General features: G+C 42.2%; 1 protein-coding gene across 8 annotated transcripts in view; it reads right to left on the bottom strand.

Moving 5' to 3' along the window:
• PHACTR4 (phosphatase and actin regulator 4) overlaps nt 1–20,016 on the bottom strand; it is a 370,026-nt gene that overhangs the window by 144,257 nt on the left and 205,753 nt on the right. For 7 of the 8 annotated variants that reach the window (XM_069224100.1, XM_069224104.1, XM_069224101.1 and 4 more), the window contains 3 exons: nt 12,938–13,018; nt 12,320–12,544; nt 8,589–8,975 (listed from right to left, as the gene is read on the bottom strand). In XM_069224100.1, the coding sequence (XP_069080201.1) occupies nt 8,589–8,975; nt 12,320–12,544; nt 12,938–13,018 (693 nt within the window). The remainder of the gene's footprint in view (nt 1–8,588; nt 8,976–12,319; nt 12,545–12,937; nt 13,019–20,016) is intronic. The other variant, XM_069224106.1, reaches the window with a different exon arrangement.

Below are 20,016 nucleotides of genomic sequence, written 5' to 3'. Positions count from 1 at the left end.
CTGCAGGGCCCTCACAACTGTAACGAACACCGGAAAAAAACAAAAATATTTGTTGGTCTCTTAAAGCACACATTGCACAGTAGTTCCTGGCACTGATCAAAACTACTTGGTGCCCTGATATGCTCTATGAAAGAGCAGATTGCTTTCACTCAGAGTGAAGCCAGCCAACAAGAATACAGCGAGAAAGAGAATTTTAATAAAAATGAAAGGTCTTGGTTAACAACAGACCTAATTAGGGGCCCAAATCTTTAAAAAAAAAATCACTAAAGTGCACCCAGCGGAGATCTTGTTGCATTAGTGCAGATTTATGTATTTCATTAATTCACAATAATTTACACAAGTACACCAGAAGACTGTACTCCTAGAAAATACTTGTGAACTGTATTTTAGCACTAGCAAATATACATGTGCAGATTTGCTCATGAGAAAATCTGCTGAGCATTTGCAAGTTCACTTTCCCTCCAACCACCTTTTTTCCAACCCTAGAAGAAGTTTTAATTCCGCCCAGGTAAGGAGTACATTTCCAAAGTTTCTCAGTATGGGGAGAGCTTAGAAAAGAGCTGATGAAACCCTTAAAACATGCAAGAAAGTATATTTGCACAGACACAAAAGGGCATCCCATCCCTGGATCTATTGCTTGCCAGCACCTCCAGCCCCAGTATGGAGATCTGCAGAAAGGTGACAAAATAAGGAAACTCTTTGTATTCAAGCCCTACTATGGTATTAGCCCTGGCATAATCAGGATTATCAGTGCTCTTATATAATGAGATTGTTGCCATTATTTGTCGCTGCACTACATGCATAAACGGGGACACGTAGATTTCTTAACACGACAAGCAGATTTATGAAGCAATTTGACACATGGACAAGTAGATATTTAATTAAATTACACACTCTTACTCACTGGTTATTTTAACTACTTTCTGATCACCAATAGTGGGAGCCAGCAGTGCCTATTCTTCATTTGCTGCGTTTTTTTGTGAGGGCCCAGTCTCTTTCGATAGAGGAGGGCTGGTAAAAATGTAGTCATAGTAGGATAATAGAAAAACTTTAATACAAATAATCTGGGAACAGCCATAATGCTTTAGCACACACATAGGTTTGGGTGTTGCCCAAATTATAATTTGGATCAAAGTGCAGATCTGGAAGAACTGGAGGAATTGGTGAACTCGCACCTCTCAGAAAAGCACTGAAAACCCCCACAGCAACTAAAAAACAGACACTTTGTATAAGAAACGTTTATTAATTCAGAATGGACAAGTACATGTGTACTTGCTCAATCAGAATTAACATTTACAATAAGGGTAGCTGCTATTAAGATTGATAAAGGGTGTTCCTGGTTTACATTAAAGTCCAGAACGCTGTAATCTTCATTAATGTGCATGTTGTGCTTATGTAAAGGAAAGAAATGATCCAAGGCATGCTCTGGTACAGATCTGCATACCGAATTTAAAAGTCTCCTGTCTGTCGAATTAAGATACGCGTTGTATGCATCAAAGAGGGGTTTGGACTCTATTGGATGATTCTGTGCAGCCAACTGACAACAGTTCATATGAAATGGTTATGGCTAGGAAAAAACCCAGGCAAGAGCACCTTAGGAATGGATTTGTCCACACACATTTAAATTTTCTTTGACAAATAAAAATGCCCTTGTAAGTTCTAGAGAACTCCGGTCATCAGCGAGTGGTTCATTCCTCCACTTGGTGCTTTAATTATTTTTAGCAGGCAAACTTCTTCCTGATGGTAGATATTTTCAGTTAAAGCTAAGAAGATAGAGGGTAGAGTCAGTCCATGTCCAGTTCTTATTTCTGGTGCTCTACCAACTAGTGGACATTGGTACTTTATCAGCTAAAGGGGAGAATGCTGCCTTTCTAAAGCAAAGTGACATCATAATACAATGAACCTGCTAGCACAAAACTATTTCTGACTTCCTGACACTGAAGTTGCTGAGTATTACATCTGGGGGAAAGTCATCTGCATCCATTTGAAGGATAAAAGGAAATTGTAATTGACCTCTGTTTTTTTACAATGCGAACAAAAGAGACAAAAATGAAACTGACGGGACTTATAAGCCACAAGCTTGAAGGGTATTTACAGTTGGCACATCGAACAATATACCTGCAAGATTTTAATATGCACTTCAAGAAGGGATAGTGATGCAGTTTCATTTACAGAGTAAATATAATTTAGCCATCATTGTAATTATTGTGCCAAGCTTCAGGACCAGGTGACTCCACTGGACTCTCACACTCCCTTAGTCCAAGCCAAATCTACCTCTGCAGAAAAATGTAGGGTTAAGAGACTGTCATAGGAGAGTTAATGGCCACCTAGGAAGTCATAGCGGCCTGTAGTAGGGATGGATGCATATGGGAAATAGTGGGAGGGGCATCCAATCTTCAATGAAGCTGAAGGTGGTCTGCTGATAAAGTGGGGTACCCTACAGAATAAGAGAATCCGGCCTACCAGAAACAAGGAGGTAGAAGGCCTGCCTGAGGGAGTGGTAGATGCAAAAGGCCTGCTGAGATGGGGGTCCAGGGGAAATCATGTCTGCTGGGACAATCAGGGAGGTTTCTGAAAAGATCAATCTGATCACTTCTATTTTTTAATAAACAAGAAAAACAGTTGTTGGACAGAGTCGACTAGCTGTCAGCATGTCCATTTGTGCACTTCTTTGCACTGTCTGTCTTGGTGCAAAGAAAAGAGTCAAAGGAAACTCTTAGGTCTTTCTTCCATAACTGTTTCCCAAAGAACCAAAACAACTCCTCTGGCTTAAATGGTGAAAATATGGTTGAGAGGAGGAGAACTTATCTGCAACTGCTTAATTTCTTTTTAAGAGTCAATAAGCGCAAAGAGCACAATTTTCAAAAAGTCCTGGATTTTAGCCTGTGAATTTGGGTGAGAACACCTTACAGTGATTATTTAATCTTTCCAGGGCTAAAGCTGAATTGAGAGATACCATTTTGAAATATTCAATCTCAGAACAGAAGGCCACAGAATTGGAACGAGCTCTGTTTTACTGGACTAATTCAGAAATGGCATTCCAAGAATAAATTGCCAACCCTTACTGTCCCCCCAAAGGCAGTGAAGTCTAAGTGTGCTCCTAGTTACTTCTGGGTACATGTTTTCCTGATGCATGTGGTTTGTTTAAATTGTCGAAATATCTGTAGTACATAATTTCTGAGAGCCTGATTAATCAAAAAGCTATTTAGTGGAAAAACAAATTTAAAAGAAATACAGTTTGGAGAAAGAAACCCAAAAAGGTAATGTTACATAAAAAATAAAAAATAAACATTTCAAAAAGGAAAAAAAAAAAGTAGTGTAGGAAAGATGTCGCTGCTACTCCAAAAAAGCGGAAAAAAGTGAATTTGAGAGGCTGAAAATAAACTAATCTTAAAAATGGGTGGATGAGGGAGGTTTGGAACTGCTTGTGGCACATAACAGATAGGTACTAAGTCTGGTGGTGGCTACTAACCTTTGGCTTTGCTAGTGTTTTCAAACTTTTTTTTCGTAAAACTGAACAAAGGTACAACCGTGGAGAATCAGACATTAAAAAAAAAAAATCACAAAAAAAAAATCAAGTGTGATGTATATGTGTGCGAATGTTACCACAAATACATCGTGAGGCTGCACCCTTTTTCTGCTGATAGCAAATTATATTGGCAAAAGAATGATAGTCAATACTGAACAGCATCAGCTAAATACATTTTAAAAAGGGCATGAGTACATACAATGTCATGCGTCAGCACAAATGCATCATGATGATCAGCAGGGAGGGACAAGGAAACAAAAACAAAAAAAAAGGAGGGGATGGGAAAAACAATGAGGAGAAAGCTAGATGGAATGAGGAGTGGGAGGATTATAGGGTGGCTGCCACATAAAATTGCAGATTGTAAGAAAATATGCCTTCACATGATCCCAAATAGAAAAAACTATCCCTGTTGTCTTATCCTCTGTTCTCTTCCCTCACTCTTCCATTGCAACACTCGATCTGAACTGCTGTCATCATCTTCTTCCTTAACTTTCTGTCCCCTTAGTAACTTTTCTATGTAAGGGATTAAACCAACCCTGCAAGTTCCAACTGTAGAACATGCTGACATTTCCTTAGCCGAGTTTCACATTGTAAAAACGAGAAGTAAAGAAATAAATGTTAACTTTGGAAGGGTACAAGTTACCCAATCAAACGTGTGGTAAAGATGGAAAATAGTTACTTATCTGCAACTGTAGGTAACCAGTTTGGTATCTTTTATATATTCACATGAGAACCACCCTCTTTCCCCTATTGAGGCAGTGACAATCGGGGTATTGTAATCGGATTGATTAAAGCATAGTTATTTTCAAATGACACAAATATGATAATAAAGTAAATGTTCAGCAACCTTTGCTGTTAGGTTAGTATATTACTGCTCTCTGGATTTACAGTGAGACTCCCAGCTCGACAACAGGGAATGATTCAAGCATATGAATCTATGATACATCCATTAATGGACAAGCTATGGTTCAGGGGAGAGAAAAGAAAAGCAGATGATGGAAAACCACAGAATAAGAAGCCTAATAGGCAGACCGCCTTGACTAATCTCAATAGCAGCTCGGCAAAGGAAACGTTCACTTTCCAAATGCCTTAGTCCTTTTCAGCTCCATGTCAGCAGTCGTTTGGGGAATGCATTAGTATTCACTTCGCTGGAGGAAGCCTGGACGACCACTCTCTCAGGTGTAGGATGCTTTGTAAGAAAATACGGGTCACCAGGAGCCAGGTCTGTAGCGTGTGGACATATGCCTGTTCACCGGTGGGCTAGAGCAAGGCTTAATCCAAATGCCCATCAAGATATCAGTCAGGACTTCATTAAATGGAAGTAACGGCTCAAACAAGGCTGGCGTAGGGTGCAAAACCTCAGTAAGAGCATTTGACGTAACATCAACAAAATACAACTGAAGCACTCTTTTCCATTGTGGGTCTAATGTTCAAAATAAACCACATATCAGGGTGAAGTATTAAGCCCACTGGCCTCCTGCAAGTTCATATAAATATAAATACTATAATTGTTATGTGGCAATAAGTCACCCCCCATCATCATCATCGTATGATCAGGTGGTGGCAAACTCTGGTGGGAAGCTGAGCCAAAACGGTGGAGCCCTTGAGGACAGCTTCCGGGTAAAGGGAGTCTTCTCTTGAAACCAGTGTGTATGGGAACATGGTGCGCTAGAGTGGAGTCAAAGCGTGACCTATGGCAGGTTTGGGATGGATTCCATTTGAGGTCGGCATTGAACATCCTTTGCTGTGATGTTGGCATCGGCAGCAATGAAGGTAGGACAGGTATAGGTCTTGAAACAGGAATGCAAGCCAGATCCGGAGTCAGTGTGGAACCTGAAAGAGTTTCAGGGGATCCGAAGACGACGAGGGCACATCCGCTGGCAGTAATCCAGCTGGAAGCTCCTTCAGATCCTTGGAGCCTGACGTGCCAGAAGAGTGCCAAAAATAGGCAGCACAGCCTTCTTCAAAGCCTTAACATGCTGCATCATAGCCTATGGCCTGTGAAATTCGGGGCCCACTGAGACAAGTTGTGGAATTTGCCCCTCTAGTGGGGATCAGGAGAGAAACACATTGGCGCCTCGGCATTTTCCAGTCTTCTTTTTAGACAGAAAGTGGCAGGATGTGGTAGAGTCCTGCTTCGACTTATCAGTCTTCTTCAACTTTTTCTTGGACTTACTGGACAACTGACAGCGAAGACAACCTATTGTGGTAACGCCCTTGAGAGCGGGTATAAGTTTGCACCCTCGACCTGGAGCGAAACTTACCAGAGGTCAGAGACATCCTTTGGTGTTTGGTGATGTACAGCACTGTTTCACAGTCCCAAATCACCATTGGGTGCATGAGGGCACATTCTTTGCATGACTGGGATCCATGCTCTGAAAACAAATGCCAGTCTAACTTTGCGCAGGTCTGTCACAGACATCTGTTTCAGACAGCTGGGGGCTGCTGCCTGCAAACATGTTGTATGCAAAACCTGATCAGAAGGCAGGCCCTGCAGCTCACCCACACTAAGCATCTTGTTTAACATGGAGTAATACTAGCAGCCCAATCTTTAGTGATTTGCAAATGGTGCACCATACAACTTTCACCATGCACAATCACAGTTACCTCCAGGACTTTGGCTATTTCCAAGGAATACACCAACATACTCACACTAACTATACTGTATATGACTATGGTTTTAGCAGTGATGTCATCAATACCAATTACCATGTCATGAGTGATGTAATATGTGATGTGATAAGCAGTGCATAGCGGGGATGCAAGTTATAATTAGCTCAGTAAGCTATAACGGGTGAATTTCAGTGTTTTTCGTTTTTAAAACTCTAGTTTTTGTGTTATTTCAGCACCTAACTGTAACAAACTTTAATCTTTGTTTTTTCAGTGAATTTCTAGGGTTTTTTTTTTTTTTTAATATAAGCTAAGTTCTTATCATACAAGACTGTCACTAACACAATTTATATATATATATATATATATATATATATATATATATATATATATATATATATATATATTCACTAAAAAAAACAAAAGGTTACAGGGACGTTATAGTTAGGAAATAGAATTAAACAAACATAGAAATTCACTTACAAAACTAACGGTTACAGGGACGTAATAGTTACTCACATTTTAAATGTACAAAACCATACAACTTACCTGTTAGAGTTATCTCAAATAACTAAAACTTGTGCCCAGCTATTAAAAGCAGGGAGCTGATTTTAATAGCAGCTCCTTGCTTGTGGGAGTAATGTTTTCATCTGTCTTCCCAGCACGCATATTTGCATGCAGGGAAGATAGATGAAAACTCTGCTTTATGACAGTGAGAGATGTTTGACAGCTCTTGTTGTCAGACAGCGGAGTTTGTTTCCTTTTGCTTGGTGGGAGCTGTCACCCCGGGATATAGCTGGCACCCCGGGACATAGCAGGAGCCCAGGAGGCGCTGGTCCCCAATGCTCATAACAGTCCCCCTTCACTTTATTGCAACCCCTGGGAGTTGGCAGTCGCTGAGCTGCAGGGTGGAAGAAGGGAGGGGTCCGGACGACCCCAGCATTCTATTAAATATAAGCCCCAGAGAGGTGGCGGTCCTTGGGGCAGCGGCCCGCATGAACATGGCAATGCCTCTGGGATCTGGCCCACCCGAGGGCTATAGTTAACCAAGAGCAGAGGCCTGCGATTTTTGGGGGGTGGGGTGGGGTGGGATTTTTTCCAGACCCGCAGCAACAATTTTGAAAAAAATGCTTTTTTGCCCTAGGGGGCCCCTCTGGGACCCTAGCACCAGAGCTAAGGGGCCAGGGTGACTCTAGCCTGGTCCTTTTTTTTTTTTTTTTTTTACATCTTATTTTCTGGTACTCAACTTCACTCGAGTATCAACATGGCTGTCAACACTTCCTTGTTTAAGTGTTGCCAACCAATCAGATCTCAGGACAAGATATGGAGGGTTAAGCGAAGGGTTCGCGGAGCCTTAGTGTCCCTATACATAAAAATTTTGATTTTCTTTAAATTTCTCAAAAACTACTGACCAGATTTACACCAAATAACAAAAAGGGCTCTTTCTGGCCCAAGAGCTACCTTTCTGCCAACTTTGGTGTAATTCTGTCCAGTTCTTCGGGTGCTATCGCTGCTCAAAATCCCTAAGGAAATTAACATGGGAAACAGCCCTTTTTTGACAACCCCTCACCCCCCCCCCTTTTCTCGGTCCCTGCTTGATGGATCAACCTGAAACTTTCCAGACAGCAGCTGACGTGACTGGTTTTGGGGAAAATTTCGTGTAGATTTGTCAAGTGGCGCCAATGATATAGGCAAATAAAAAAAAAAAACTTTTTCTATACAAACTAGTTCCTACCTATACCTACCTAGTGGCGCCCGCCAGAGAGGGAGAGGGATTTTTTTCTTTTTTTACTAAGACAGACATGTATGTAAGGTTCAACTACCACTGGCTACTGATTACAATTATATTCAGGTTTTGCTTAATTTTTATAAAGAGGGTCTGAATTAGCAGGTGACATTTTTAAAGCTTAGCAGGATGATTTAGGGATAATATTACACAGTGGTTAATTAACTGGCAGTAAGGAAATGAGAATGAGGTTAGGACTGTCAATGGATGAAATTTGGATTTCTAAGGAGCGATGTTGTATCCGCGAAACAACAAATACCTCTGAAAAGATGTTTTGTAACTACTGCTTTTGAACAATAAAAGTAGGCAAACATGTAGTACATAGATGTAAGCGTGTGCACACACACACAAAACCAACAAAAAAAATATTAAAATATTCCTCCTTTCAGTGAAAGCTGTACTAAATGTTCAAATAATTAACTGTCAAAGTTAATGTTAAGAAAACTGCTACTAAAATGTTGACACTGCTGCAGAATTAGTAAATATCCTTCACTGTACGCCTACACCGATGTTGCAGATTTTAGACTGGTGCCGATGTGTAGTGCCAGGTGCCCCACAAACACGGTGTTCATTTATCGGCATCCCAATATTTAAACTTACAACATGAAATTTGCAACGTTATGAGGTGCAAGTGAAGTGAATTATCTGAGTGCTAATACTCACCCAGTAAAGGATTGCTGTTTCTAGTCCCTGGTTTTGGAGGTGGTACTGGGGGCTGTTTCTGGGTACTACTTGGGATTGCACTGGGGGCAACACTGGCAGGAGGCACAGTCCTTGGGGCTGGGGATGGTGCGACAGAGATGCCAGTGCTGACACTGGAAGAGGGAGCCCCGGAAGCGCTGCTGCTGGAGAACGTTCGCTCCGCGGTACTGTGGTCGCTGTTCATCCCAGAATCCCGGGATCGCCCCTCGCCTGGCTCTTGTGAGGAAGACAGAGGTCTCTTCGGGGGTAGCAAAGGCTGCTTGTGAGCGAGAACTTCACGGGTAGGATCCAAATCAGCACTGGGAGGGCGCTGCCCAGCACTCAAGGGGCGCTGTCCAGCGCTTGAATCTGCCAAAAAAAAGCCCAAAAACAAACAAGATTTGTAAACGAAAGGAAGAAACTTCACAATCCACCAAGAAGGCAAAAACATTAAGGACACCTCGACCAGGGTGCAAAGGAGTGTGCTCTGGGAAACGCAGAGGAGCAAACTGACAGAATACCTGCCAGCAGCTGTATTTTGAACCAAGGACCTCCCTTCAACAACTACCCCTCGCCCAGGGTGCTGACAGTCATCAAAATATATATATATATATATATATATATATATATATATATATATATAATTTTTTTTTTTTACTAAGGGTAACTTACATCTGCTTCCACATTGATTATCCTGTCTGATGTGTTTTACCTCGTCAGGAATGTCCCAGAGTAGCCCTGCAAGACTGTCCGATTAAAGCAATCGCACAATTTAACGCCTTCGCTCTGACTCCAGTGCCATGATACTCAAACCATAAGATGGAGTACTACATAAACGTGCATCTCTTCACCCCAAGAAGCAACTTTGGTGGTGTGTAGGTGTTAAAGCAAAGCAAAGAGCATAAGTATGCAATAATAAAGCAAAGCATGCCGCTGTAAGAATGATTTAAAGATATATAAAGCTGTCTGCTACCCCAAACCGAAGTGTTCCAACACTTTGAGGGGAGAAACCTGATTTAGTATTTGGGATCCTAAGTTAAAGTGGCATCAAACAGGTGAGTTTTTAAAAGTTCTCAATTTGACAAGGCTGAATTGTGCCCATAGGAAGAGGGGTAAAGCATTCAATGCGCTGGAAATGGTGATGGACAGATAGTGACCACCAAACCTTACCATTTTAAACTCCAGCAATGTTAACAGATACTCTGAAGCAGAGAGCAGCAAGAGATGGAAGGTGCCAGGAAAACAAAGGACATACAAGTCTTTTGAGTGGATAGATAGCTGGCTTTATGACAAAGGGTTAAACAACCATTTTCTACAAATTGTTAGCCAATAAAGGTTTCGCAGATATACTGTAATGTAATCTTCAGTTAAGGTCTAAAATGGTGGGTGCTGCTGCATTTTGTTCAACCTGAATAGTAAATATTTTGGAATTCCTACCAACATGGAGTTCAATATTCAAGTATTGATATTATCAGTGTCTATGACAAAGTTTTCCTGGGTGAAGAAGGAAGAAATGTGAGTAGTAGGAATCCTACTACTAATGTGAAGATCTTTCTACTAATGCTGAGAACACAAAAGCAGGTTGTAGATAGTGCCTTAATGTACTCTTCAAAGAAAGTTTAGAATAAAAAATGATTCCTAAATGACTTTGTTTCTTGCATGTTCAGCGGGTGTGGGAAAACAGACCAGGCTGCTTGGCCACTAATTACTAACCCATAAAGTAGGATTGCCAAAGATGACTACTTTTGTTTTGCTGGCATCTAGTGTCAAAGAATTTGGATTTAAACTCATGGAAACTTCTTTCAGACTAGATGAGTTTGGTTAATTGAACCACATACAGGACAGACAATTTCGGGCTGAGGGTTAATTCCTGAGGACCTCCGGTAAGGAATGTTTTTACCTTTTTTTTTTTTAAAGGGGGGGGGGGGGCTTAAAATTGCACAGTTCTACCTTTTGAGTTTCTTCCTTCAAAATGGAAACAAACGAGTTGTAGACAGTGCTCCGGATACCAAAGGAGGCTAGACAATCTAAAAAGACGGAGTGTAAGATGGTACTTAACTATTTCATGGCTGCCACTTCTCAGTCCTCGTGAATAAGCCGAAGATCATCTGAGATTTTAGCGACCACAGTTTCAGTACTATGTAGCAAACCCTGGATTGAACCAGGAGAAGTTGGAGTGTCTCTACGAAACTCATCAGCTGAATATTGAGAGTTTTTGTAAGCTTTGCTTATAGAGGTAAAAGAGAAATTGGACGAACGTTTGTCAAAATATTCAGGTTGAGCTTTTTTTGTAGGGTAACCAAAGATGCTTTCTGACATACTGTAGCTGAGGAAAGTAAGGAGTTGCATATAGTCATGAGGTAGGGAATAATGACAGTCACTTTTTTTTTTCAGCTGACGTACAAAGCAAACATCCAACGGAGAAGCAGAAGTTAGAGTTGAGAATATTTGCTACCTGCTGACTTGTTGCAAGCTTGAAAGGGGTCCGAAAGTAATGTTAGAATGATCATTCGAAGGCTTGTGTGCTGCTACAACAATTGTAAAATTGGTCGCCAGATTGGTTATTTCATCCTGCAAGAAATCTTATCTTTAAGAACCTGAAAATAATGACCCTCAGAAGAAAACAGATCAACAAAAATAAATATTACTTTAACTGCTTTATGTCTAAAAAGCAGCGGCTTCTACTGAACCCACTTGCCAACAGCTGAAAATTAATCTTGGAAATATGGAGAAAAACAGATATTTCTCAATTTCCAAACCATATTCATTAGCATAATGGATTAGTTGGTGTAAGGCACAAAGTGGGAAAAGCATACTATTTGGGTGGAACTAATATAAGTATAAATAGTGTCAGCACTGTTCCAAAACACTCACTTTGTGTTCTCCAGAGAGATAGTTATACCCTTCCCAATCTAAAAGCAAATCCTGAATACCCATCTGTATGAAATAAAGTCCTCAATATGTCACCATAAGCCATTTCAGGTTTTTAGGACACAGTGAGTGACACACAAAATAGTGGTTCCCCTTCAGGTTGTTTTTGTCTATCTTGTAAATATGACAACCTGCACACGGCAATTTTTTAGGCTTTGTCCCAGAGGACCTGTTCGATGTCCTGGGGACTAGGGAAGGGAATATTTCCAGCTCAAAGACCACAGCAGTCCTGCAACATTACCTGCGCTTCCTTGCCACCTAATGTGTGTTGGGCATTCCTCAGCAAAGGATGTTAACTCTTACATGCAGTCTAGTCCTCTTACATTCACCAGATAGAGCCTGATTATTTTGTGACACCCAATTCTCAGTAGAATCATAGGAAGTATACCTCACATGGTGTACTCGGGGGTTGAGTAGAGGGTCACAGAACGCTAAGTTAAATTTATCTTGGGTTGAAGTAGGTTTATTGCCTAAGCCACTACCAAAAAAAACTCTGTGCTCTGGACGAGAGTTGCAGACGTACTCTGAACATCTAAATTCTCCCAGCCTTTGTTCTTTATTTATACAATCGTGGTTCCAGGGAAAAATAAATATATGGATATTTCATAGTCATTAAAGGCCTTGCAAATGAGCAAGGAGAATCGGGGAGTGCTCTTTTATAGCAGTATGAATGACCAGGGGAGCATATACATGCTATCTACTTTCGGTCAAAAGAGCACCGATACCCCCTGTGCTTTTAATGCACCCTTAAGACATGCAGAAAGTGTTCTTGTTGACTTTACCTGGGCGTCTCTTCCTTGGCTCCTCCACTGGCGGGTGCTTAGGGACACTCACCCTGATGCCAGACCCATTCTCCGATCGCTCAGAAGGCACAGAAGGGGGCTTGATTACGCTCGCCCTGTTTCCCGATTCAGACTCGGCTGTTTCTGTTGGCAATGGGGCACTGACAGGGACCATGTGTCCATTTCGCACAACTGAGACATCAGTCTTTTCCTCTTCTATGATATCTGGGTTTAAAAGAGAAACGTAAAGGTCGGGCATTAGTGGTCTTTATGTAGAGGCATGCTCAGCACAGTCAAAAGGTTTGAGCCAAAAGGATGAAGCGTGCAGTATTGTGCATAGACGTTCATGCAAGACTTGCCAAAGATGCACACAAACGAGCTGTTAGCAGACATAGGAGGACAGCAATAATGTTAATTTCTGTATAGAAGGGACTCACACTGAGGTTAAAAAGCCTATGTAAGATAAGGGGTTGAGGTGAAAGGTGGTGGCAGCTAGAACAGCCTCAGGAAGAACACTGCGGGGACACAAACATCACACGGGGTAGATTGAAAGAAGGAGTGACGGATGGTGACTGGAGGGTGGAGTCAGGGGGGAACGGGAAGTTTGCCTTCACTCACCCTCTTCGGGGTCTGCCAAGAGCACCCCTCTCTTAACCAGTTCCTCCCTGGGTTTTCGCATGGAAATCTTTCGCTCTAAAACTGACATTCAGTTCAAAACAAATAAAAAAAAACAACACAAAAAGAGAAGCTGCTCAGAAAAAGGAAACACAAAAAAGAAGAAAAAAAAAAAAAAAAAAAGAAAACAGCCTACATATTTGCAGAAGTAAGGGTTGCAGTTTAAAATAGAGAAAGTCCACTGCTGCCGAGCAGGGTCTTAATTGGCAGCAACAGTATTGTCACTTTCTCTCCATATAAGCCTTTTAATCAGCCAATACCTCCCTCGCCGACATCCAACACTCTGCAGTTCACTTTCGAGCAGTCTTTTCAAATGGGAGACAAGAGACCCTCCTTCAATTTTAAGTTTAAAAAATACCCGGCTTTGAGGTCCTCCCTAAAGAAATGTATTTCGAAGTATAATACTCGCAAATTTGAGACATTTAAAATTAGAATCCCATCTTGCCACAAACCCTAAACAGATCTCTATGAGACTCTTCTAGTATATTTACACACTTCAGACTGGTGCAAAGCCTCTTTTCGCACAGCAGAGAGACTAGTTTGTCACTGAATTTAATTTGAGGTTTTTGTTGAGCACGGACCAGGCAACTTGAGGTATCAGAGTATGGTACAATAATAAGGTAAGACAAAATTAGACAACTCGAGAGAAGCTAGGCTGTGCACTATGTAGGTAAATCATGCGTAGAGGTACAAAATGCAAGACAGTTTGTAAGTGGTGCAAGCTCAGATTAACAGAAAATATTTTATGATAAAATTGACGTTCATGTTTTTAAACTTATTAAAAGACTCCAAACCATGCCTGCAACACTGATGGGAATTTTGACGTGTTAAAAGCACTGTATGTATAGATCAGAGTAAAGTGTGCCACATTATTACGATAAGCAGTGTTTCCATACGGATTGTATCAAGGTACATTAATATTATTGAGGAGCAACAAAAGATATATAATTAATTGGAATGCACTCAGGTTATGTTCAAACATGTATATGGAAACTAATACTAGTGTGCACCCACACATATATGTATATTTGAAAATGAGTAACCAAATCTGAGCACGCATACACCAGCAAATTATCAGGTATCTCAATGATCAGTGGGACCAAATCACACAGTTAAGTTTCAAACAACACTGACAGAATTTCAATTGCATTTGTTAAAGTATGCCCTTCAAGATTAATTTTTGTGGGCGTGTTATTCTTTTTCCGCTATCATGATACACATTTTTCAGCACACCTATGTTGGAGTGACTTATCTTGTTCACCAGCATGATCAGAGTATGCCCAAGAAAGATGGTGTGCGCGCCGGACTGGTGTGCTGTTTTATATGTCAAACAGGATATAAGTGATTACCGTTGCCCTGGTCATCTGGTAAGAGCTTAGTAATCGAGGCTGTCAACGAACATGCTCACAAACGAGAGGCGCTACCGACATATAGGCAGTGCTTAATTTGAGCCGGTGGGGGCCACCAGCACTTATTTTTGAGCCATGGCATTTATATTTCCTGATCAGACATTTCCCAGGAGCAAAAGAAGGAAAACACACACAAACGGGAAAGAAGGACGAAGAGGAAGATGGAAAAGTGTCAGGAAGGGAGAAATCACGGATCTGCAGGAGTGAGAAAGGCGGAGGGGGTGACTGGCAGTGGATTAAAGAGGTTTAGGGTGTTATTCAGAGTAAGGCTTCGGGCACCGGCACCTTTACTCTTACAAATTAAGCACTGCCTATACGATCACATTGCTCCTTCACAAGCTATTTCATGAAGAGGAATCTATTGAACCCTTCAGAAGAGCTTGGGACAATCTCAGTTTTCACAAAACGATCAATTCAATGTTTGTTTCTTAAGTTTTGACATTTCTGTGCGCAACCGATTTTTACCATGCAGTGCCCTTAACCACCTGACATGGAGAGCTTTAAGTTGGGTACCTTGGGGTAGAAAGTGAACAGATTGTAGTTTGTCAGTTGGCTTGCACATTGAGCAAACACCAAGAGGGAGCCAGCGTAAGGAGACAGAGATCGGCGTTACGCGATCACAGTGGAGGGTGGCCAGTATCTGTTGTTATGTGGCATGCTGTATTGCTTTGAGAGACATGAGTTTGCCTTGTGGGAGGTCTTATTATTTATCTCCTAGGTCAATTTTGGAGAGGATTAATACCTGTTCAACAGTGTAGAGTTCTTTCACGGAGAGGTCTTTCTATATTTCAGAAGCATAAGTAGCTGGCACTTGGCTCCTTTCTCAATGTTTTTATGTTTTGGGGAATGTATAATCTGAAGTCCAGACTGAAAGTGAGGCAATGAATTGGAGACTATTGTTGGTCTGATCTTACTGAGGAGGAGGTAGCTAAGCCAGTTATGTATAGGTAATATGGAGTGTGTAGCTCACAAAAATAGCAACTCGTTTTTTATGGGTTAAGTTTCAAAAGGTGTTGTCGGTATCCAATCAATGATCCGACAGCTTTACAAAGACTCTCTCGATCGAAGTTCAACAAGGCCATTATTATCAGCGATTTTCAGGATCCGTTGTGCGTGTCCTGAATAGTGGAGTATTAGGATGTACAGGAGACCTACATAAGTTTAACTAAATACGTATCAAAATGTCACTTACCCAGTGTACATCTGTTCGTGGCATGAGACGCTGCAGATTCACATGCTGTGCATTATCCTGCCATCTAGTGTTGGGCTCAGAGTGTTACAAGTTGCCTTTCTTCGAAGAAGTCTTTTCGAGTCACGAAACCGAGGGACTCCTCCCTTTCGGCTCCATTGCGCATGGGCGTCGACTCCATCCTAGATTGTTTTCCCCGCAGAGGGTGAGGTACGAGTTGTGTATATAGTAAAGGTGCCCATGCAATGGAGTAAGTATGTATGTACATAATGTGTATACAAATAGTATGTATTTACAAATTTACAAGTTTCATTCAACTTATAACGGCTACAGGCTCCCGGGGAGGCGGGAGGGCGCATGTGAATCTGCAGCATCTCATGCCACGAACAGATGTACACTGGGTAAGTGACATTTTTCCGTTCGATGGCATGTGTAGCTGCAGATACACATGCTGTGCATAGACTAGAAGCAGTAATCTCCCCAAAAAGCAGTGGCTTAGCCTGTAGGAGTTGAAGTTGTTTGAAATAATGTTCGTAATACAGCCTGTCCTACTGTGGCTTGTTGTGTTGTTAACACATCTACACAGTAATGTTTTGTGAATGTATGAGGCGTAGACCATGTGGCTGCCTTACAGATTTCTGTCATAGGTATATTCCCTAGAAAAGCCATTGTGGCGCCTTTTTTCCTAGTGGAGTGCGCCTTTGGTGTAATAGGTAGATCTCTTTTTGCTTTGATATAGCAGGTCTGAATACATTTCACTATCCATCTGGCAATGCCTTGTTTAGATATTGGATTACCTGCATAAGGTTTTTGGAAGGCTACAAACAATTGTTTTGTTTTGCGAAACTGTTTAGTTCTATCAATGTAATACATTAGTGCTCTTTTAATGTCTAACGTATGTAAGGCTCTTTCAGCTACTGAGTCTGGTTGTGGAAAATAGACTGGGAGTTCCACTGTTTGGTTTAGGTGGAACGGTGATATAACTTTTGGTAAGAATTTGGGATTTGTACGGAGAACCACTTTATGTTTATGTATTTGTATAAAGGGTTCTTGTATTAAGTTGAAAGAACCACGGCACATCCAAGCATTCCAAATGTAAGTCCTTTATTCTTCTTGGGTATTCAATGAAAACAGCAAACGTACCAATGCATGTATATACAGCAGACACGTGTTTCTTCGTGAAAACAACTTTTTCAAGGCTCATTAAAGACTAAGTTATTTGATCTGTGTCACAATATGGTCGTCTTGTAATATTCGGTGTAGAAGTTGCTATCACATGTGTGGATATATCAATATATATTTGACGGTACACCTTGGTAATGAATCAAGGTTTGTACCAGGACCATGATAAGTCCAACAGTCGTGTGTTCGATCCCGTTTCTTGTTTGTAGTGGTCTTGTATAGTGAATGCTTGTATTTCACTTACTCTTCTAAGAGATGTGATAGCTATCAGGAAGGCTACTTTCCAAGTTAAGTATTGCATTTCACAAGAGTGCATGGGTTCAAATGGTGGTCCCATGAGTCACAATATTGAGGTTCCACAAGGGGACTGGTGGTGTTCTCGGGGGTATGATTCTTTTTAATCCTTCCATAAATGCTTTGATGACTGGGATTCTAAAAAGTGATGTTGAATGTGTAATCTGCAGATAGGCAGATATTGCTGTGAGATGTATTTTAATAGAAGAAAAAGTTAGTTTAGATTTTTGTAAGTGTAATAAGTAGCTTACAATTTTTTTTGTAGAAGCATGTAGTGGTTGAATTTGATTATTATGACAGTAATAAACAAATCTTTTCCATTTGTTTGCGTAACAATGTCTTGTAGTAGGTTTTCTAGTTTGTTTAATGACCTCCATACATTCTTTTGTAAGGTCTAAATGTCCAAATTCTAAGACTTCAGGTGCCAGATTGCTAGATTGAGCGATGCTGGATTCGGGTGTCTGATCTGATGTTTGTGTTGAGTTAACAGATCTGGTCTGTTTGGTAGTTTGATATGAGGTACTACTGACAGGTCCAGTAGTGTTGTGTACCACGGTTGGCGAGCCCAGGTTGGTGCTATTAGAATTAGTTTGAGTCTCTTTTGACTCAAATTTGTTTACCAGATAAGGAAGGAGTGGGAGAGGGGGAAAAGCGTAAGCAAATATCCCTGACCAACTCATCCATAACGCATTGCCCTTGGACTGAGGGTGTGTATACCTGGACGCGAAGTCTTGGCATTTTGCGTTTTCTTTTGTTGCGAATAGGTCTATTTCTGGTGTTCCCCAGCGTAGAAAGTAAGTTTGTGTTTGTCGGTGAGCTCGACTGAGATTGTAGGCCAACTGGTTTTGAATCCCTGGGATGTATTGTGCTATTAGGCGAATGTGATTGTGAATTGCCCAATGCCAAATCTTTTGTGCTAAGAGACACAGTTGTGATGAGTGTGTCCCTCCTTGTTTGTTTAGGTAATACATTGTTGTCATGTTGTCTGTTTTGACAAGAATGTGTTTGTGGGCTATTAGTGGTTGAAATGCTTTCAATGCTAGAAACACTGCTAACAGCTCTAAATGATTTATATGCAGTTGTTTTTGGTGAATGTCCCATTGTCCCAGTATACTGTGCTGGTTGAGATGTGCTCCCCACCCCATCATGGAAGCATCTGTTGTGATCACGTATTGAGGCACTGGGTCTTGGAATGGCCGTCCTTGGTTTAAATTTATAGGATTCCACCACTGAAGCGAGAAGTGTGTCTGGCGGTCTATCAACACTAGATCTTGAAGTTGACCCTGTGCTTGTGTCCATTGTGAGTTGTAAGGGCCGCATGTGTAGTCTTGCGTTTGGGACAATGGCTATGCATGAAGACATCATGCCTAGCAGTTTCATTACCCTTTTGACCTGTATCCTTTGTTTTGGATACATGGCTTGTATTACATTGTGAAATGCTTGAACTCTTTGTGGACTTGGAGTGGCAATCCCTTTTACTGTGTTGATTGTTGCTCCTAGGTATTGCTGTGTTTGACACGGCAGAAGGTGTGACTTTGGGTAGTTGATTGAGAAACCTAGTTTGTGTAGGGTTTCTATGACATATTTTGTGTGTTGTGAACACTATTTGCGTGCTGGTTTTTATTAACCAATCGTCTAGGTACGGGAACACATGTATTTGCTGCCTTCTGATGTGTGCAGCTACTACTGCCAGACATTTTGTAAAAACTCTTGGCGCAGTTGTTATTCCGAATGGCAACACTTTGAATTGGTAATGTATCCCTTGGAATACAAACCTTAGGTACTTTCTGTGTGAAGGATGTATTGGTATATGGAAATATGCATCCTTTAGATCCAGTGTTGTCATGTAGTCTTGTTGTTTGAGCAGTGGGATTACTTCTTGTAATGTAACCATGTGAAAGTGGTCTGATTTGATGTATGTATTTAATATTCTGAGATCTAGTATAGGTCTTAGAGTTTTGTCTTTTTTGGGTATTAGAAAATACAGTGAGTGGGGAGGAGCCAAGATAACGACCGGGAAGGACGCTTCGTAAAGCGCTCCGTCTCGGGCTCGCCACCAAAACGATTGCGGGGCACCCCGGGGTCGCCAATATCCTTGTACAGAGGAGAAACCCGCTCTAGGAGCCTTTCTCCCCTCGCTGACGGCCACGGAGGCGCTGGGGCGGCTGAGAGGGGGAGCTGCAGAACGACGACATCACCTCGGACCTGCGGCCGCCATCTTGCCTCGTTGCGAGGCTCGGAGCTCCGTCCCGGAGCCCCTGAGGTGAGGCGGGGGTGCGGCGGTGGGGGGATCCCCTTGCGGGAGGGCAGCAGACCTGCCTCGGGGCTCTCCCCCCCCCCTCTACCGCTGGTCAACCCTCCCCACTGCCGTTGCGGGGAGGGGGCAGAGGGGCGGTGAAGCCACGGTCGGGGACCTTTGGCGGTTCCCCCCCCTCGGCCTGCGGTCCGGCTGCAAGGCGTGCCCCCCCTACGACTTAGGGGGGTCGCGCAGTGAAATTCACGGGGCGCATCTGGAGCGCTGGCGGTTTGCTCTTTATGCCCCCTGGACACTCCTGGTGGCTCCTGCAATTCCTGAACGCCTGTGGGCTATGTGTGAGACGCCCTCCGAAGTACATTATGTTTCCACCATTCCCCCGGTAAGAGGAGCAGAACCCTGCATGGAAGCCCAACTGAAAGTGAGCGCACAAGGCGATCGACCTCGTGTGGATGGGGGACCCGCACCCAAGCCCTGAATCGTTGGTGCCGGCATGATGGGTATATCGGATTGACCTCGGAGAGCACCCCGCTATCCGTCGCCCTCCCGCTGGTGCCGGTCGAGGGGCCTGGAAACGGGCAACTAAGCAGGAACTCACCTCGTGGAATATTAGGCAGGTTGTGATCCAAATAAACTTAAAGCGCACGACGGTGTTGATCCGTGGGGACACACAGCCCTCCATATCTGCCCAACC

Source organism: Pleurodeles waltl, chromosome 3_1, assembly GCF_031143425.1.
Source record: "Pleurodeles waltl isolate 20211129_DDA chromosome 3_1, aPleWal1.hap1.20221129, whole genome shotgun sequence".
Taxonomy (NCBI): domain Eukaryota; kingdom Metazoa; phylum Chordata; class Amphibia; order Caudata; family Salamandridae; genus Pleurodeles; species Pleurodeles waltl.
The sequence above is the reverse complement of the archived record's forward strand: the minus strand, read 5'-3'. Positions and strand labels throughout refer to the sequence as shown.